This window comes from Pongo abelii, chromosome 6 (assembly GCF_028885655.2).
Source record: "Pongo abelii isolate AG06213 chromosome 6, NHGRI_mPonAbe1-v2.0_pri, whole genome shotgun sequence".
NCBI lineage: Eukaryota > Metazoa > Chordata > Mammalia > Primates > Hominidae > Pongo > Pongo abelii.
In genome coordinates, this window is record NC_071991.2 from 53435862 (window position 1) to 53458233 (window position 22372).

Here is a 22372-nt window from a genome sequence, read left to right on the forward strand (position 1 = left end):
GCTTTATATATTCAAATTCGGTCAGGTATAAATATATACATTTATTGTTGCAATTTTAAATTACTACAAAAATTAATAATTATGATGGCTGTCAATTTTATGTTAAAAAACAAAAACGAAGACATTTCAATTAGTTAAAAATTAAGGGAAAAAATAGTTATATCTACATTAACAGTCAATATTTTAGCCAGTTAACTTTAGGAATATCTGCTGGTAGCAAATTATAAAAATTTCAATAATAACACAAGACAGAATAATGCAGATTGAATTATATTCCTAACCTTTGGAGAATTGTTTGGTATACTAGAATTAATAACATTAAACAAAATAACCTTTAAAAACTCACTAAAATTTTAGTTATTTAGCTTCACATAGGTTTTGGGTCTTTCAAGGAAACACATAAATCTCTTCAGCAGTGCCTTTATCTTGTGAGCATGAATGCTAATAACAGCATCAACACTGACAGTGCAAAATTTCACAAGGAGGAAAAACTCCAAAATCATGCTCAACAACATTCATGAAATACCAGATTCAATAAAGGATCAAAAGGTTTGAAGAAACGAATAACATATCACAGAAAAATAAGATCCCCAAAATAATCTCACTCCTTCACTCATCTTGGCTGAAAGTAAGTTTCATTTAGAATGGGAGACTTTGCACTGTGGAGGAAACAAGAAGTTATCAAGTAGCTGACAGTATTCAAATCGCTGCTTCTGTATCATAATGCCAAATTTTAAGTTAGTTACTACTTTTTCAAATGTAACCCTGGAGAAAATTGTTAAATTTTTAGGTAAAAGTGCTGCTTTATTTGTATGTCTCCAAACTTCCATCTTATAACGAATGGCATACTTGACCTCAGCCTCCAGCCTTACACAACCAGTGAGGATATTCTCTCTGCCAGCTCTGTTGTACTTGGCCACAGAGCAGGAAAAAGGCTTGCCAAAGAAAATGGGAACCCTTGCTAAAAGCAAGGGTCAGGGACCAGTTCATAAAGAAAACCTCTTTTGTTCCCCCTGTTTTAGTGGATGCCTTCCCAGTTGGTAAACAAATCTGCTTCTGGAAATAGGTTTTCTAAAGCTTGAATGGCCTTCCTTTGGCATTCACTTACTTGACCCCCAGAGCAGCCCTTCGGAAAGGGACACAGATCAGGTGTATCCTGGAATTGCTCAGTGGATAGACAGGGCACAAGTTATGGCATGTGACTGCCTGCAGACTTCTCTAGTTAGTCTGTCCGCCCCAAGGACCATTTCAAACCCAGTTCTTGATAATTCTTTGACTTGGCCCCAAGAGGAATCCTCATTCTGGATCATGTCATTCCATGCCTGGGGAATCCAGTACCTTCTATCTCTTCAAATCCCTTCTACTCTGATTAGTATGCTGTCATTTATCCTCATGTGTATACAAAACTTCTACTCATGTGGGAAATTGCATATAGTATCACGTTTAACTAAAAAAAAAAAAAAGAGGATGCAAAACTGTATATGCACTAAGAACCCAATTTTGTAAAAACTAAATAAACAGATGCCTTGAAAAAGGAAAAAAAAGTACCAAAATGTTATCAAGGTTTAAAAATGTTAAAAATAATCAAAATCAGAAAAAAATGGCTTTGTTACATTAATTCTACTTCACATTTTCTTAACTTGAGCAAATTCATCCATACATGCTCCTTTTCACTGTGAAGCTTTAGAGTCACAGTGAAATCAGAAAACTTGGTGCTTTGACACTTAAAGCAGTGACAATGATTACATTCTTGTCCTCTGAGTTATTTCACTTTTTGTATCTTTATGCAAACAGGTTTTCTTGCCAAACAGATTGTTCATACTACGAGAACAGAGACTGTGTTTTATTTAATCTCTGTTCCCCATAGATCCCAGCACCTTTGACCCAAGGTAACTAATCTTTATTAGTTAATTGCTTGGTTACTTGGGAAAGGAGCATTAATTGGCTTTGTCAGCTTTCTTAGTTCTTGTCTGGTTAAAAGAGCAAGTGCTTTCAGGTCAGATAACTCTGGATTTTAATATGAGCTCTGCTGCTTTCTGACATCTTGGGGAAATTTTCAAACTTTTCTGATAATCTATTTCCTCATATCTATAATGAGTATGAAATAAACACTTTATGGAGTTTTTGGGAAAATTTAATGAAAAATATGTCCAAAACAATCACCACTCATATTGGTTAGTTTTCTTTCTTTTTCCTTCTCTTTTGTGTGTTGCTTCTCATCCTTATCCTGTCAGGAACTGTCAAGTAAAGAAGAATCACCAATCAATGCAATCATTTTTCTCATAGAAAATAAACATGACCCTGTTAGTTTGTGGGTAGCCTATGTTATCTTGAAATTACTTAGTTTGGATGATTGAGAAGTAGATGTTTTTGGGAGAGTGAGAATAGAGTATTTCTGTGACCATGAGAATATGGATTTCCCTGAGATGAGTTAGAGGTGCTTATCAGAGTCTTGAGATTCCTTCAATTATAAACTAAATTTTAAGGTTATAATTGTAGCCTGTAGCTCCAGCCTTGGCCACCATTTCTGATTAAAACTTGGTGGCCAAGAAGAGAACTGCATAATGGGAGAACAGCCCAAGGCATTCTGCATCCAAATGGATCTCTAACACCCTGTCTGCATCTCATCCATGGATCCTCATTGTCATAGCCTCTGTTCAGGCTTTCCTAAGATCTCAAATAGTGTCCAGGCTTGCCTTGTTCCCCTTCCTACTTCATATGGTGACTTCCTCAAGAGCAGCATTGAAGAGAAGTCTACATAGATCCATGTGTTCCATTAGGACCTGCCCCTTTCCCAACCATGATGCCATTCATGGAAGTTTATAAAGGAAGCCACCAGAACCCCTCCTATTCTCAAAAAAGTGATTACCACAAACCTCAGTACCACTCATATTACCTACACAAACTGAGAGACCAGTCCTGAGAGGCTGGCACTCTCAGAGAACTAACGCATCCTTCTTCCCCTGGATGACCACAGGAGCAATCACATCATGCTGTTGGGCCATGCTCTTGTGGCAGTGAACATCACTTCATCTGGCCCAATCTTCCACCCTTCCTGGAGACTCTCCCAACACTTGTGCCCTCTAGAACTCATGCCCTGTCACCTACCAATACCCCTTCATTCTAACCTCTTCACTGAATGTCCCTTCATCTTCTTTCTCTAACTGAAACTGGGATATGGCTTCTCAAGCTATGGCCCTTTCATTTCTTCCTTAAAAATCTGTACTATAGTCTTCAAGATAGGGTAAATTTCCTCTATGATCTTCGTTGCTGCTTCCAGACCTTGTTTCCTCTGTCCTTTGAAGTATATGCCATCAGACTATGTAGTCATCAACATCCAGGGCATTCACCTTCATTTACTGAAAATTTTAGGATGGTATTTCTGTCATCTTTCTGGAAGATTTCATTATCAATGTAGATGGCTTGCCAACACCAGGCCACTCAGTTCAATGACCTGTTCACTTTCCATAATCTTTCCCTCTGCTTGATTCCTGTGGTTGTACTTCACTGTAAAACACTCTCCAAAATCCTAATTTTAAACATCCTCGATCACCTCTATTCTACTCATAGACTTCGCTTGGGCACCATTTTTGTCCTCCTTACTGGATCATTCCCTTTAGTTTACAATACACTCTAATGTGACCCATCTTAAATTTATCTTCCATGTGACCACCTTGAATCCCTCTCCAACTCCTACCTTAGTTTTTTATGAAACCAATGATGATTCCCAAATTCTCATTTCCAAATCTGGTCCGGCCTGTGAGTTTACTTCACACCAGTGTATTCCCACTTACTTAACATTTCCACTTCAACTCCTATACACATTTTGGACCACACTGAATTCTTTATTCTTTCCTGGACTTCTTGACCCTCCCACATACCTGCCTTTATTCTAGTGTGCTTCATCTCAGTAAACAGGCTCACTATTCAGGCAGACGCTTATGCCAAGGACTTAAGAGTCTTCTCTGATTCCTCTATTCCTTTCACTCCCACATTAAACCACTAAAAAAAAGAAGGAGCTGCTATGGTTTGGCTGTGTCCTCACCTCAATCTCATCTTGAATTGTAGTTCCTATAATCCCCATATCGTGGGAAGGACCCGGTAGGAGGTAATTGAATCATGGAGGCAGTTACCTCCATGCTGTTCTCGTGATAGTGAGTGAGTTCTCATGAGATCTGTTGGCTTTTTAGGGGACTTTCCCCGACTTTGCTCTGCACTTCTCCTTGCTGCCACCATGGGAAGAAGGACGTGTTTGCTTCCCATTCCACCATGACTGTAAGTTTCCTGAGGCCTCCCCAGCCCTGTGGAACTGTGAGTCAATTAAACCTCTTTCATTTGTAAATTACCCAGTCTCGAGTATTTCTTCGTAGCAGAGTGAGAACTCACTAATACAGGAGCCATTAAAATATATCTCAGACCAACCACCTCCAATGCTATCAACCTAATATCAGCCAGAACTCGCAGTCTCGCTCATATTACAGCAAAATGCTTTCATCTGCAGTACTGTCCACATCTTCCCTTCTCTTTACAACCCACTTGAGTCAGTCCACATCTTCCCTTCTCTTTACAACCCACTTGAGTCAGTATGCTAGTGGTCAACTTTCACTTCTTATCATTTCAGAATTTTTGGCAGCATTTGATGTCGTTAACCACATCATCTTAATGAAAATAATCATTTAACTTGGTTTTAAATATAAGCCTCTCTAAGATTTTCTCCTACCTCAAAGCTTTTTTCCTCAAGCTTTTTTGCTGATTTTCTTCTTTCCAACCTCTAAATTTTGAGTGATCTATACCTCAATCCTAACCCCTTTATCTTTTCTGTCTACATGCCTCCCTATATGAGTGTGGCTTTAAAGGCCCCTTTGTAATCCCATAGTTCAGTGTAAATCACTATTAAGGTATTTTCACATTGTTTTATAAGTCTGTTACACTGTGTTCCACTTATGTTTAACCATCATGGGATTTTCTTCAGGACAGAGATCTTAGCATTTATATCATAATTGCATGGAAAATGTACTCGATGTATATTTGTTGAATGAATGACTATTTAAACGAATACCAACAAGGAATTAAGGAATACCAAAGCCAATCTTGTTATGAAATAGTTAAGGACTGTTTGATATTTAGCAGTTAGACAACTTATCAGAAAGTGCACACTAACCAGAATTAGGTACACAGCATCAGAAAATATAGCATTGTAGATCTGAATTAGAAAATTATGAGATTGTACACACACAGACACATACATGCACAGACATAGACACACAGTCATATACACACACACACAATCTTTCTCTGTTTTGAAGCAAAATTTTCTGAGTTATCACTTGATGCCTGCTTATTTTGTCATTTTTACAAAAATTATCTGAGTAAATACCTTCTTTTCTCTTCTCTTATGTGCCTCCCAACAGCTAACAGGCAGATGAAAAATCTTAATCCATTGCCAAGGAAACAAAAACGTAATTTATTTTTAATTAATCAGTAAATAGTTATCAATTGGCTGTATGACACTGGGCATGCAGTTTCAAGTTCTTTTGGAATGTAATTTCTTTTTGCATAATATGAGAGAATTCGACAAAATGAGATAATTCCATAAGTTTATTATTCTTTTTCTAGCCTCCACATAGACTGTTTAATGTTTGGCCAATGGAGTTCACATTATAAGACATTTTAAAGTTGTAGTCATCAAAATAATAAAATAATAATAATAAAATACTCCTATTACTCAAAGGTTTGGAAGATCACTCAAAAACTCAAGCAACAAAATCAAGCCAGGAATGTCCTTCTGCTCTCCCTCCCTATCCAAGTATGAAAGTCCCACAAACACTTGTAAAGATTTCCAAATGATTCAGTGAAGTAGAGGCAGATCCTGGAGAATAGAGTGTTCTGTCAATACTCTGCTAGGAGGAACAAGCAGTCTGTGATGGCTTGTTCTGTGGGTGGCTTCCTCCCACCACAAAATATGTGAAGGGTGCTCACTCCTGCCATTTAGGAGCAAGCTGGATATAAAGACAAGGCAGTTGTGCCCAAGCTGGAACCCAAAATCAGTCTTCCTGGAGTTGGAGTATTCATCTTTTACTGGTGAAAATGAGCAAAAGACTGTTAATTCAAAGACTATATGTACTGCTTCCTGGAAACTTGAAATGACTTCAAGCCTGATAAAGTTGGATAAACTGATTCATCTACTGCTATCCCTGTTACAGTCCCTTTCCAACTTTAAAGAGATATTTTTTTCCCTCCATGATTTCCCTCTTTATCCACCATTTCTCCTCTTGCCTTCTCAGCATTTGCTTTGCTTCATCTTGAGGAGGGGGAGTGAAAGGTGAGAGGGCATCTGTTATCCACCTCTTATCTCCTATTCCAACATCACTGCAATCCAAGTTCCTTCATGGACACCATATTCTGGATGCACAGAACTACTTGTTCCAAGATGCATCATCATCTTGACCCTACTAAATGCAGATCTTTCTATAAGCAGTGGCCTTGTCTTCACTAGATACTGTTTCATTAAGCTCTAATAGAACTTATTCTATAGAAACTTCTTTCTTTCTCACTCTTCACCCCTAACTCTAACCTACTTTTGACACTCACAGCAACCTGTGTAGCCCCTTATTGTAGCCTCTTCACACTCAAGTTGAGAGGCTTATTTTTACCTCTGCCTTTCCCACCAACTAAATGAACTCCTGGAAGGCAATGACCGTGACTTATTCATTTTAGTATTTGTCGTACTTAGTTCAAGACATAGATAACAGTAGATGATTAGCAATAACTGTTTAATGAATGAATGATTGCTTCTAACTCTGGACTCTGCTCTCAGTACCTGGGAATTATGACTTGCTTTTTTTTGTAGTCTCTATCATGTCAGGCACAGTATTACACTCTAGAAGTTGCTTATAAAAGTACATTGTGTAAATGAGCTATTAAATCAATAGATTCAATGATATCTACTAATTCAATTAAATATTTGAGTGTCTACTGTGTACAAACAATCTTTGGAGGAGATTACATTTAATTTCAAGCAATAGTTCTTACAAACTACGTTATGAGGCAAAATGTAATATGCATCTTAAGAAAGGTACAAAGAATTGTTCTCAAATATTAAACGAGAACGTTGTTTATTTGGGGGGTATAAAAAAAGCTTCTTGGAAGAGGAATCCTTGGTTCTGGTCCTTGAAGATGGGATAATGGATGAATAGGCAAACTTTTCAGACAAGAAGATTGAAACACATGTGAATCTTTACAGCATAAATTTCACCAAAGAGCTGCTAAGCAGTGGTTTTGTGATAATTAAACATATGTTCTTTAATATCAGTTTAACAAAACAACAGGTCATCTTCTGTGATGGTTATTTCTTTTAAGGAAAATTGTAGCTGGGCTCTATCACGCCTGCCTTCCATGTACCTTTTCTATTATCTTCAAAAATAACTGGTCAACTAGGAATCTTCAACTTGATAAAAAATATCTACAAAATATCAATAGCCAACATCATACTTAATGGTGAAAACTAGAAGCTGTCCCACTAAGATAAAGAACAAGGGAGGAATGCTCCCTCTTACCATTCCTTTTTCAACATTGTGCTGAAAATAAAATAGAACAATAGAACACAATAGAGAGCCCAGAAATAGACATAAAAATAGTCAGCTGGTCTTTGACAAAGAAGCAAAGGCAATACAATGGAGAAAAGATCATCTCTTTAACAAGTGATGCTAGAAAAGTTGCAAAATCACATGCAAAAATCTAATCTAGATCAAAAACTAGCTCAAAATTGATTATAGACCTAAATGTACAATACAAAACTATAAAACTGCAAGAAGATAACACAGGAGAAAATCTAGATGCACTTAGATTTGGTGATGAATATTTAGATATGACACCAAAGGAACAATCCATGAAGTAAAAAGGTGATACGATGATCTCCATGAAAATTAAAACTTTCTGCTTTGTAAAATATAGTGTCAAGAGAAAATGAAAAGACAAGCTACAGGGTGGGAGAAAACATTTGCAAAAAAATTATCTGATAAAGAGAACTATAAACTAAAATATCCACAGAACTCTTAAAACTCAACAGTAATAAAACACAGTCTAACTAGAAAAAGATAAGATATCTCACCAAAGAAGATACACAAATGGAAAATAAGCATATGAAAAGATACTCAATTTATCATCAGAAAAATGAAAATTTAAACAACAATGAGACACCAGTAAACACCTATTAGAATGGTCAAAATCCAGAACACTGATTTATGAATATACTCATAAGCAAGCTATGAGTATATTCAAAAGGCCTTTATGTTTTCCTCTTCAAAAATCTTGTTTTCCTGGAAAAGGTTTTTTCCCAGCAAACTGAATTACTTTTCTCCACTCTGTCTTGCCACTCTTAGTGCATGTACTTCTGGTGGCCTGGGACTCCTTGGGAAAACAGAAAAGACACCACAAATCCCGTTTTGGGAAAAATCTCTGTTTTCCTTATGGAACCCCTGGAATTACAGGTGAATAACTACCTCTCAAAATCTGTCTTTGTCTTCCAGCTATGCTTGTTTACTAGGCCCTGGAAATTGTTTTCTTAGCCCCATTCTTAAAAGGCCTCACCCAAAGGCCAATAACCCAGTTGGGAAATTAGCAAAACAAACAAACAAACAAACAACAACAAAAACATAACTACTGGATCTTTTTCTGGTTGTCTGTGTGGCTATATATGTGTTATGTGTGCAATCTGTATTTAAAAAGCTCTAATTAATTGGCCTAAGAAAAATAAGTGCTTAAATCAAATATTTTTAAGGAAAAAGAAAAAGCTGCGGGACCTTTCAGTCCACATGACCTTAATCTTTAAAACTTACTGGTACAGTAAGATTAGAAATGTCTGAAGAGTTGCCAGCATACATTTTTGTTTGCATATATTAATCAAGCAATTCCATACTTATCTCTGTCAGATACTATAAGGTGTCAAAATTTGGCATAGAGGCTACAAAACTGTAACTCAGCCCAAACAGAATAATCTTTGCTTGTGTAATTTTTAATAAATGAAACGTTAATATTGGTTTAATGAAGATAGCTACATCTTGAACTATTTAGTAAAATATCCTAACTTCTAATCTTGTGGCCTTAGGCAGTCTAGTCCACAGACATGAAGGAAGTTTGTTTTGGGAAAGAATAACAGTTCTTTGATATTAAAGAAAAGAGAATTTATATAAAAAGAATCTTATATGGCAAATTCTTGTCCTAAAGTAAATTAATTGGTTGTTTAAAGAAAGGGGTATTTACAAGTCAGAAATTTGAGTCATGTCAGAGATTGTGTAAGTCGTAAAAAAATGTATAAAAGGGAATTTATGCAAGAAATGTTGTACAATTTAAAAGTGATTTAGCCTCCTTAATGCTAACTCTTAGCTGTACAACTTGTGTGCTTTGAAGCTAAGTAAGACCTAGGACACATGGAGTTAAATGCTAGAATAAGTCATACCTTATCTGCACTTCTGTCTAGGTCCTAGGCTGTATAACTGGTACATAATTAAAATCGCAAGCTCACCAGCAAAAGTAAAGGTTGCCAAAAGTTAATAATGTAACATGTATTTAAGACTATTGAAAAAACAATTTATACATACTTTTGGTAAGAAAATTATAAGGAGGCATGAGAATGTGGATTTTTACCTAGATTAAAAGGCTAAAGAATTGTTTTATGTTGAATAAAATAAAAATGAAGGTTTAAGCAAGTTTTGGAAGGTTAATTGTAAAGGAAATTCTGTGTGTAAACATTTTGGCTAAAGCTAAAGGGGTATCATCCAATTTTTCTGTAAGTTGAGCATTAAAATAAATCACAATGGGTTTCTCTTAAAGCACTAACCTGCTCTTTAACAAAAATTATAAAGGGTTAAAAAGGGTCTATAAAAATCTTACCATATGGTCAAACATTAAAATTGGGTAAATATGTCTACAAGGTTTTATTAAAAATTGAGTTTAACATTAACAGCACACTAACATAAAGGTAAAATTTAGCTTGTATAATCATACAGGAAGCATTGTCAAATATAAAATGGTATTTGGCTTTCTTTGGGTTATATTTGTATAAATATGTTATTGGTATGTGCTCCAAAGTATGGGAGACTCCTATAATTCTGATATATCTTAGTGTATGTTATCAGTAATAATTATAATTGTTATGTTAAAATTATTGTGTGCCACAAAGGTACCAGATATCCTTGTAACTTTAACTATGGCTACCCTAAAACTTTTTGTCATCCATAAACAATGGTTGTCTTGTTTTGGTCCTCTTTAGAAAGTGGTTTTAAAATCAGCTATAAAGCTCTAACAGGTGCTCTTGAATGCAGGTTTCTGATAACTTTGGAGATTGTGACATCAGAATAGAGGAAAAACATTCAGGACTCTTGAAGAGCTAAAATGTTCATTAATATTACACAGGACAGGAATTAACCGCATAAACTGAACTAATAGGAGACTGGAGTGAACTTTCCGACATTTTGCTTAAAATATTACTAATCCTTTGTTTTGCTTTTCAAAGTCAAATAAACTTTTCTTTTGAGCTATTGACAGCTTTTAGCAATTTAGTATACTCCCATGAACAAAATTTGGAGCATACTTGTTTCTCTTTACCTGATTTTCTCCAGAATTTGGAAACTATCTGTGAGTATTCTTAAGTTATGACAATATAGTTATTTGTGTAATGCAATAAGAATCTGTTTTGTTTTGTAACAGGACACAATTGGAAAAACTGGTTATTTTTACCAAGGCTTTGACTGGAATGGTGTGCTTTCCTTTAAGGAATCAAACTTCACTTATGAAGGCAATAAAGCCCTTGGAAAACTGGCCTCATATTTTGTGTACACAGTCCCTGTACAGGGTTTCTGATCTGTGGTTAGTAAATAATGTCACTTTCTGACAGGCTGGGAACCCCAAGTTATCTTGGAACCTCAAGAGGAGAGGAATTCACCCAACTTATAGGTATTTGATGGTACAAATCCATGGCTGGGCTTGGCTTTAAAAAGGTCTTATCTCAGATTCCTTCTCTGGAACAAAGTTCCATCAAAGCCAATTTAAAAGGCCTATGTAACAAATAATTATTCTTGCTGCACTGTATGCAAATAATTAAGCCAAGTATAATAAAGCAAACCAGTCCTACCATGATTTATCTTTTAATAAAAATGGGAAACTGGAGAGAGAAAATTGTGTTTCAAAAACTATAGCACACCTGTTGTTAAATTCTAGTCTTGACTAATGCTTTTAATTTTTATTATTTTTTACAGCTTAAATTAAATTATAATTTTTCTGGCTACAAGTTTCCAAAATAAGCTGTGTCCTAAAGCCCTATGAACTGAAAACTAGATGTTTCAGCAGGCACTGCCTCTAAGCCCCACCACTATCACAGGAGGAAATCTCTTCACTGCTGGCACTGACAACTAATAACTGAGGGTGCCTGGAACCCTTCACCCCCACATCTAGTGAGTCCATGGAACCCAGGGATCATGGCCATTTCATAGACAACTACCCAACAACATCTACAGACAGTGTTACTCCTACATTCAATCTGAGACCAGAAAATTCTCTGTCCCCTCATCAGCAGGAAGTAGCTAGAAAGAACACACCACTTCTCGTCCTTTTTATAACTATGAGGTCTGGATTGACAGAGCAGGAGCATCGCCATTTGAACAAGCACTGCCATTTTAAGTTTACCTCGATAAAAAAAACTGCCTAAATCCAAAGGGCATCAGCCTAATGGCTAAGGTCAGCATGACCATAAACCATAAATAACATCTCCGACCAGAAACATTCCAAACCCCTCCCCGATCAGATACATGCCAGCCCTGAGATAACTTGCCCACCGGCCAGAGAGACATCAGCCCCAAGATAAACTCCCCTTCAACCAGAGACATTCCAGTGCTTCAAAAAACTTCTCCCCTACACAGAAACATTCTGAGCCTGTGATTAAGCTGTCTCACCCTGAACCCTTAAATAACCTTAGCCTGTAAGAGAAAATGCACCCGACCAAAATCAGCCAGAAGCCCCTCTCAGGTTTATCTCCAAAAAAAAACCCTGTCATTGACTGTTGAACTGTTTTTCGTGCTTCTCTCCTCTTTCTTTAACTCTTACAGTACAGGCACTTTGGAAGACAGTTTGGTGGTTTCTTACAAAACTAAGCACACCTTTAACGTATGAGCTATCAGTTGTGCTCTTTGGTATTTACCCAGAGGAGTTGAAAATTTATGCCCTGCCAAGTGTGGTGCCTCACATCTGTAATCCCAGCACTGTGGGAGGATCAATAGATTGCCTGAGCTTAGGAGTTCAAGACAAGCATGGGCAACATGGTGAAACCTCATCTCTACAAAAAATAAAAAAAATTAGTCAGGTGTGGTGGTGCATGCCTGTAGTCCCAGCTACTTGGGGGGCTGTGGTGGGAGGATCACTTGAGCCTGGAAGGTTGAGGCTGCAGTGAGCCAAAATGGCACCACTGCACTCCAGCCTGGGCAACAGAGCAAGACCCTGTCTCAAAATAAACAAAAACAAAAACAAAAACAAAAAAACTTATGTTCACGCATAAAATTGCACATTGATGTTTATAGCAGTTTTGTTAATAACTGTCAAAACTTGGAAGCAACCAAGATGTCCTTCAGTAGGTGAATGGATACATAAACTGGTACATCCAAATAATGGGATATTACTCAATGTGACAAAGAAATGAGCTGTCCTGACACAAATAATGGTAAAAAGAATGACGGAGTTAGAGAATTATCAACTTAACTGCATCATAGTAGTAAATAATTTCAGGAACCACCATAATGGGGTACAAAACTTAGGGGGGTGAAAGTCCAAAGAGGAATAGGATATCAAGATAGCCTCAAAATGCTTCTTCAAGAAATACAAAAGGAAAAACAATAACTTTGTGATGGAGAAATTTAGCCGATGCTTCCTTAACCAAGTGATCAATATTCACATCTCAGGTAATGGGATATAGCAACATCATATTCCTCCTGATATGATGCACTCAGAAAGACAGTGGTTATTTCTGTGCTATTTCCATGTTTTAATAAACCAAATGTAATTATGAAAAATATAAATCCAAATTGAGGGACATTTTATAAAATAACTAGCCTGTTGTATTTTAAATTTGTTAATGTCACGAAAGACAAAGAAACATTGAAGAATTTTAAAACCCTGAAATGATATGACAACTAGATTAGACCCTGGGCCATATTTTTATGTTTGCTTTAAGGACTTTACTGGGACAAAGGCCAATCATGAAAATGGTCTGTAGATCAGATAATAGTATTGTGTCAATGCACATTTTATTATTTTGATAATTATACTATCATTATGTAAAAAAGTGGCCTGTTGTTTGAGAAAATAGACACTGAAGTATTTAGGGAAAAAAAGAGCATTATATCTGCAATTTACTCTCAAAAGACACTATATACATAGTGTGTGTGTGTGCGTGTGTGTGTGTGTGTAGAGAGAGAGAGACAATAATAAAGCAGGGGAAGTAAAATGTACAATTAAGGAATGGGAAGAGTACACGAGAGTCCTTTGTATTGTATAGCCTTATGTCCAATAATTTTTTCAAAGGAAATAGTCATAAATATTTCTGAAGATCAGTCCAGTCTTCGCTGTTAGAGTATATTCCAATATTTATATTGGAAAGATACTAATCCAAAATGCTAAATATGGTTATTTCTGAATGGTAGGTTGGGTGACTTGCATTCTTATTTTGTGAATTCAGATTTGTCTGAATGTTTTTTAACAGCCATGAATTATTTTTATTATGAAGAAATAAATAATGTCATTTTTATTTTAAAAATCAATGGAATAAGAACAGTGAAAAACATTAAAATATAGCATAAAAAGCAGGTAATAGTCTCTAAATATAATGTGTCATAAAATAAAATGTCAAATGTCTAATTTTATTTAGAATGTGGGAAGTCACAAAAGAACGTTACTTCCAACCTAACAACAGAAAATCCAGCTAACTTTTAAAAAAAATCATAGATTTTTGTTAAAATTGGGGGGAAAAAACTAATAAATTAATACCTAGAAAATGGCAAGTCTCTTGTAGCAGAGAAAAGACCCATATCTGTTTTCATATTTGTGAAGCAGTAAAAGGAGGAGAAAAACTCCATGGGTAAGATAAAATGATATAATTTTCCGCAAATTTTTAAACACCAATTGTGGGGTGTCTAATACTTTAGAACCCCTATGGGTCCCAGGTGAAACTGTCGGCCACTCACAATCTCTCTTCTATGACCTTTATGTGAGTATTCACCAGAAAGATTGGGAGCAAAGTAGGACAGTAAAGAGACCAATTCCTCTTCAACAGGCAGTGTCTTTGGAAAGGGAAACACACACACACACACACAACACACACACCTTCTAGGCATACAATAAATAGGAAGCAACAGCAGGCTATGGCTAGAGGGGGGCAGCATAGCTAAGTGCAATTTTCACTTAAGCTCAGGCATGCAAACTCTGCTGAAAGTCTCATAATGGAGCAGAATAACTAAAAGAAACTCCTCTAAGCTTTCCAAGACTTACTCTGAATAAGAGGCAGCAGCTACCTATGGCTAAGTGAGGAGGAGAAGAGCTAAGAGAACTGACTTGTAAGGTGCAGGTGAATGAGGCCTGCTTAAGACTGAAGGCAGAACTGAGACAAGCCTTATATAAACTCAAAAATCTCAGCCCCTGATAAAGGGAAGGTTCTGATTTTATCTTTCTATTATTTCAACCCAGTGATGAACTAAAACTAACTAAAGTGACAGCAAATCCAAGACCCAGCAAGACTACAGACTAGATTGATTCAGTGCTCTATACAAGTGGCTTGATAGAAAAAAAGGATGTTCCTGTTGAAGATCATAAAAATATTTACTTCAGTTTTTTATCTTTTTTGGTTTTATATATAACATTTAGCATTTAATAAGAAATTATAGGAAACAGAAAGAGAGATGAAAATGAGACCCATCATTAAGACAGGAAATGGTAAATACAACCAGACCCAGAGATAGACCAGGTGGTGAAATTATCAGACAGGAACTTTAAAATAACTATAATAAATAAGCTAATGAATCTAGTTGAAAACATGGAAAATATGTGAATAGAGGAGACTTCCAACAGGAAGATGAAAAATGTTGGAAAAAACACAAAAAGAATGCAAGACATGAAAAATAATGCGGTACTAGAAATGAAGAGTTATTGTGATGAGTATAGCAGCAGACTGGACACAGCAGAGGATAAAATAACTGAGCTTGAAGATGAGTCAGTAGATATTATCAAAACAGAACTACAAAGAAAAAAAGGTTTTCAAAATGAAACCTAACATCCAAGATCTATAGGAAAATATCAAGTGATCGTCCGTATTTTTGAAGCCCCAGAAAGAGAAAAGAGACAGAATGGCAAATAAATATTTCAAATCATAACAGCCTGATATTTTCCTAAACTGAAGAAATATATTAAACTACAGATCCAGGATGCTCAGTAAATCCCAAGCAAGAAGACTACACTGAGTCACACCATAGTCAAACTTCTGAAAATGGAAGATAAAGAGAAAAATCTTAAAAGTATCTAGAAGACAAAGACACACTACACAGAGAGGAACAACAAATAAGAATGATCCTTGATCTCTTATCAGGAGCAAAAAAAGGCCAGAGATAATTGAAAGACACATTTACCCTTCTAAAATCAAAACAAACAACTGAAAATCAATGTGAATCTATAGCTTTATAGCCAGTTAAAATATTCTTCAAAAATAAAGTATAAACAAAGCATTTCAGATGTTAAAAAAATGCTAAAAGAATTCATCTTCAGCAGACCATATTACAAAACAAAGTGCTTTTAAAAGACCTTTGGGTTGAAGACAAATTATATGAGTTAGAAAACTGATTCAACAGGAAGTAAAAATTTGATTTAAAAAACCTTAAAAGTTATTTCTGTTATGCTTAGGAGTATACTCACACACACATATATATACAAATATATATACATCTATATATATACATACATATATAATTATTAATTACATATCTACTGAGTCTATCTGCATGTAATCTAACTGACAGATAAAAATACATATATATTTCTCTCAAAGACTAACGGTTGGTTAATATTTGCAAGGTACTATGAGATTTATATATCCGTAGAATCAAAATATATGAAAACAAGAGCATAAAATTTAAGACAGTGATATTTCGAAGTATACCATTAGAAGGTTTTTACATTGTGAAATAGTACAATATATTTTAATGATAGATTCTGATAAGTTAGGCAAATATTATAATCTCTAGAACTGTGCTGTTGACAAAGTAACCATTACCCATATATGGCTATTTACATTTAAATTAATTCATATTAAATAAAATTAAATATTCAGTTCCTCGGTTGCATTAGCCATATTTCAAGTGCTCTTAAGGCACATGTGGCTAGTGAGCTACTCTATTGCACAGTGCAGACTGGAATGTTTCCATCATTGTAGAAAACTTTATTAGACCCTGTAATACTAGGAAAGCACTAAAAAATAAGATAAAAATAAATTTAAAAGAATCATAATAAAAATCTTATAAAGAGAAGATAAAATGTAATTTAAAATTATGTAATTCAACCACCTCTCCCTAATAAAACAGAAAAGGAGGAACACAAATAAAAAATAGATGGACAAATAGCAAATACCAATATGGGAGTATTTTAACAAAACACGTCAATAATTACATTAAATGTACATGGAATAAACACCTAACTACAAGACAGAGATGGTCAACTGGATAGAAAAAAAATCAAATTATATGTTGCTTATAGCAATGAACTTTAAATAGATAGACACAGAGAGAGATTGAAAGTAAAAGGACAGAAAAACATTTAACATCCAAACACTAAGCATCAGAAAGCTGATATAGCTACAATAATACAAGATAAAGTAGGTTTCAAGACAAAAACTATTAGCAGAGTAAAAAAAGCAATGTTATCATAACAAAAGGTCAAATCAAGAAGACTCAATCTTAAATGAAAATACAATAAAACAGCTCTCAATGACATGAAGCAAATACTGGCAAGACTAAAGAAATAGACAAATCTAATTCAGAGCTGGAGATTTAACATCTCTCCTGATAAACATGAAAACTAGATAGATATTCAGAAAGAATATGAAAGATTTGTCCTAATGGGCATTTTAACCAAACACTCCACCCAGCAAAATACAAATTCTTCCCAAATGCACATGGGACATTCACCTAGACCAGCAGTCCTCAACTTTTTGGCACCAGGGACTGGTTTGGTGGAAAACAGTTTTTCCACTGGAAGGAGGGTTGTGGAGGTGGCAGGGAATGGTTTAAGAATGAAATTGTTCCACCTCAGATTATCAGGCATTAGAGTTTCATAGGGAGCACACAACCTAGATCCCTCGCATGTGCAGTTTGCAATAGGGTTCACACTCCTATGAAGATCTAATACCATGGCTGATCTGACAGGAGGCAGACCCCAGGCAATAATGCTTGCTCACCTGCCACTCACCTTCTGCTGTGTCGCCTGGTTCATAGCAGACCAGGGACTAATACTAGTCCACAGCCTGGGGTTGGGGACCCCTGACCTAGACCATCTACTGGCCCATAAGACAAATATTAATAAATTTAAAAAGATGAAAATTATACAGATCATGTATTCAGATACATTAAATTAGGAACCCTTAAAGTACCTAAAAAATTCTCAAATATTTGGAAATTAAACCACAATGCTTTAAATGACCAATGGGTCAAAGAAGAAATCACAATAAAAATCATAAAATATTTGAACTAAAAGATAAACGAAATATATCAAAATGTGTAGGATGCAGAGGAAGTAATTAAAGAAAAATGCAGTTTAAAATGCATCTATTGGAACATAAGAAATTTAGAAAATAAATGACTCATGAATCTACTTTAGGAAGACAGGGAAAGAAGAAAAATTAAATTCAAAGTAAGTGGAAAAAGGAAAAAATTTAAAAAGTGTAAAGATCAATAAAATACAAAACAGATAACAAAGATAATTTTAAAAGTCAACTGTTATTTCTTTAAAAGTTTCAAACAATTGATAAAAATTGATTTTTTATCAATTGATAAAAAGAGCAGGAAGATATAGCAGATTCTGTGGGTGTTAACAATGTAAACATATGTTATCAAGAAACTTCATGACAATACATTTGACAAAGAGATAAATTGACAATTTTTTTTGAAAACTCAACTGACTAAAACTAAGAAACTGAGAAAAAAAAGATTTTTTAAGAGCTTCATATCCATTGAAGAAATTGAATTTGTAATTAAAATCCTTCTCATGGAGAAACCCTGGGTACAGATGTCTTTACTGGAGAATTTTACCAACCATTTAGAGAAGAAATAACACCAATGTGACACAATTTCTTTCTGAACATAAAAAAAGAAAAAAATTATTTTCAATTCCTTGTATAACTCTGATACCCAAACCTGATAAAGGCATTTCAAGAAAACAAATTATAGACCAGTATTCTTAATAAACATAGATACAAAAATCTTTAACAAAATATTAGCAAATAAATCCAGCCATAAGTAAAATGGATAACCCAAGCAGGGTTTGTTAAAGGAATGTGAAATTGGTTTATTATGAAAATATCAGCCCAGAGATGTTGTGAATGGCTGAACAACTAGTACATTTCTGTGAAGTGGCCAACTTGCTTGGCCAGCTTGCTAAAACATCATCTGGTATCTGCTTTGCATTCTTCTGTTTTCTTTTCCCTCACCCTTTCTACCCTGCAAATGCATTCCTCATAAAGCATTAAACACTTCAACAAATCAACGAACAAAATTCATCATAAAAACAGAATAAAGGAGAAAAACCATGTGATCACTTAGCAGATGCAGAAAAGGAATCTGACAACATTCACACCCATTCATGATCAAAAACTCTTAACAAACTAGAAATAGCAATAATTCTTCAAACTGCAAGGATATCTGGAAAAATCCTACAGCTAATGTCATACTTAACAATGAAAGACTGAGCACTTCCTCCTCAAATTGCAAATGACACAAGGATGTCTGCTCCCATCATTTCTATTCAACCTTTTTCAGAATGTCCTAGTTAGCTCAATAAAGCAAGAAAAGAAATAAAATTAGAAAGGAAGAAATAAAACGGTCCTTATTAATGGGCCACATAACAAACAGAAAAGAACACTTTTTCTAATAAACAATGTGGAATTATTCAGTTTTAATTATTCAAATATCCAATATTAAAACTGTTGTTACTATAAACTTTAATGTCATTAGAAAATGTTTATGATACAATAAACATACATGCAACAAAGTAAAATAAACATGTTATAAAATTGTATATCTATTATCTCAAAATGGAAACGAATTAGTTCAGAATGCCAATAGGGAAACTCTCTTGGTGGATCGGGATGATTATTTTCTTCCTGTCATAAATTTGTTTAATATAGTTACTGCCCCGACATCCATTTTTAGGCGTGACGTAAGTTGTTTAAAATGCAGTCGTACGCTATTACCTTCAGCTTCAGTTAAAACTTCTCCTCCTTATGTGATTGTTTGTAATATAGCCCACTTGTTCCTCATCTCACTGACCCAAAAGCCTAACACACCCCACAGCTGCTAAGATAAAACCTAATGATCAACATCAGAGTCATGTAAATAAGCTTTCCCTTGTGTGTGTGTTTTCTTTAAACTATCCAATCCACAACCCCTGTGGGAAAGCCTAAAGAAAAACACCCATGGATCTTAATAAAGTCCCACAGACTCCTTCTCTTTCTTGCTCCCTTCTACTGGTTGAATTCCCTGCGGGCTTCCTGTAGGTCTCCTGTCAGCACCCCTAGCCAGTCTGGGACTTGTGAGTAATACATTTCTTTGGTTTCACGCATTTTATTTTCACAGCTTCATTGTGTCTCACCTGACTGACACACCCAAACCTAACGCTCCCCCAGTGAACGATCTCCTAAAAAGTGGCTATCTTGGCTTATGGCCACTCAAGAGAGAGACCTCAAAACCAAATTAGAAAGAAACCATAACAACGAAAATCATATAACACTTTCTCCTATGCTCCTTAATTTCTTAATCTTCTATCATGTTCATGAATTATTTTTATAATCAGAAAATTAGGTACTCTTAAAAATATTTTCTTTTGTACTCTGTGGGATAATTCCAAGTGTTACCAAGGAGAATGTTTATTTTCTCTATATTATTTCCTTCTTCCTAAAATTTATCAGCTGGTTTTAATTTATCTTTGTAGTATATGGAGATCATCTTGTAAGTATGCAAACTCTGCAGGATTTCCAACATGCCTAAACTATGCTCTGATATTCTGGTCAGTGCTTTCCAGCTTTTTGATGTGCAGAGCAGCTCTGCACCCAGCTCCATTTGGGCTCCCTCTAAAGTCCTGGAGGAGCCTGCTCTGGGAGATGATGAGCCCTAGAGTTTTCCCAGCCGTGCTCCAGAAGCAGCCCCAAAAGACAAAGTATCGATATCTCCCGGAACATTGGATGCCCACTTGAACAATACTTATAGAGAAGTTCTGAGCAAGGCTAATCAGGCAGTACTCTGGTGTCTGAACTAGCAGATATAGATCCTACATATTATCATAATCATGATCAGTTTCAATACCTAGTTGGGAAACTGATTAAGAAAAACTCATGTGTTAACATTATGAAACAAATAATGAACTCTGGACTTGTTATAATTATTTGGACTATTGCTTCCTTTTTTTAAGGTTTGAACCCCAGTATTAAGTCATTTCCCAATACTGTACAAGAAGACAATGATAATTAGGCAAGTTTTCAATGGAAAATTACAGTGAAAGTTTACAGTGAGAAATGGATGATTTTTCTCATAATCTTCTTCAATTTTCATCTTTGAATTGAATTGTCTTAGCAAATAGAAATAAAAGGCAGTTACATGTGAATTTCAGATCAAAAAATACACTTATGGGCATAACTGTGACCTATTTATTTATAACTGTGCCCCATTATTTGGGACATACTTATACCCCCCAGATACGCTGTTGATCTAAAACTCAAATGTCACTGGGCATCCTAAATTTTATCTGGCAACTCTATCCCTGAGTCAGCTTTCTCCATTCTGTCAAAAGGAGACATTTTTACTTCTATAGTGGGTTCCACCTGTACCAAAAAATCCTACATGGCTCCAGTATATCACGTTCAGTCTTTATATTTAGTGAATTCACTGATTAATTAAAAATGAAAGAGTTCATTTCTTTAGCTTTTTCTTAATGAATTAAGCCTCCTTCAGGTAAGCAAGAAAGACAAAAAAAGTCCTAAGTACAAAGAATAGCAATAAAAAGAAGGGAAAATATAATTTCTGCATCACTCCTCAGAAACAATGCTTAAACTAGTATTCAGAACATAGAAGCTATAACCAAGCAATTTTGAGCCTAAAGCATTTTCATCCCCTGTGTTTTAGACCTTTCCATGTTAATGGCAGCCACCTAGGTAGTCCTGGGGGTAAATGAAATCATCTAGGCCCAAATCCACGACAATTAGATCACTTCATCTTCTTGCTAATAGTTTTTCTTCCTAGGAATCACCCAGTCACACAGCTGCAGGTAAAGAAGTTTCAGAACATGCCATTGCTGCCCTTTCATTCCAACTGAGAGAAAATGAGAGCAGAGAACTAATACCCCACCCCCCCGCCACAGGCTGGATTTAAGAAAAAAAAAAAACAAATTATAAGAGTTACTGTACCAGAATAAATGAGTCTCAGCAGAGAAATGGTCTTGCAACTTGCTGTAGTTGGCATCAAAATATGTGTGGAGTTCTTGTGTGCCTTTTTGTCTCCTTGAATGTTCCAGCAGCTAAGACTGACTACAAAGCCCTTGTGACTGCAGAACTATGACCCAAGTTTCTATCTGCTCCTATTTAAAAGTTGGTCATAGAAAGCCAAGACAGTCTGTTTGCCTAAAGCCATGGTCAAGTTGAGGGTAAAGACACAAAGTGATTCTCTCTACCCACTTCTCTACAAGAAAGAAAGTGGTCAAAATGTCATTAGGAATGGCAGGAGTTATTAGTAACAACTTCTAGACTGAAAGGAAGAGTGTGTGGAGAATGAATACAATGGTTCCAGTTGTGGTTTTATTTCTGTGAAACCTCTTGCTGTTCCTTTAATGCTCTTTGACCTGTTGGCAGGTCTGAATGCAGGACTGGAATGCACTTCACTGAGGAAATAAAGCAAACTTGTCTTCATTTGGTTACCATGGTTATGACACTGTGTGTTACCAACCCAATGATTTGCATTGCAAACCATCACTAGAAATGAGGACAGCAGAACTTGATATTCAGGATGGAGAGATTCAATTCACTGGAAATTCTATTGGAAAATTCAGAGGGAGCAAAACATACACATACACACGTACTCCTGAA

At 35.5% G+C, this 22372-nt stretch overlaps 1 protein-coding gene across 2 annotated transcripts in view; it reads right to left on the reverse strand.

The window, feature by feature from the left end:
* Positions 1–22041, reverse strand: part of ITPRID1 (ITPR interacting domain containing 1) — a 125670-nt gene extending 103629 nt beyond the window's left edge. The window contains exon 1 of one of the 2 annotated variants that reach the window (XM_024250072.3): positions 21698–22041. In XM_024250072.3, the coding sequence (XP_024105840.2) occupies positions 21698–21752 (55 nt within the window). In that variant the 5' untranslated portion in view covers positions 21753–22041. The remainder of the gene's footprint in view (positions 1–21697) is intronic. The other variant, XM_054559340.2, reaches the window with a different exon arrangement.
* Positions 22042–22372: the final 331 nt, after the last annotated feature.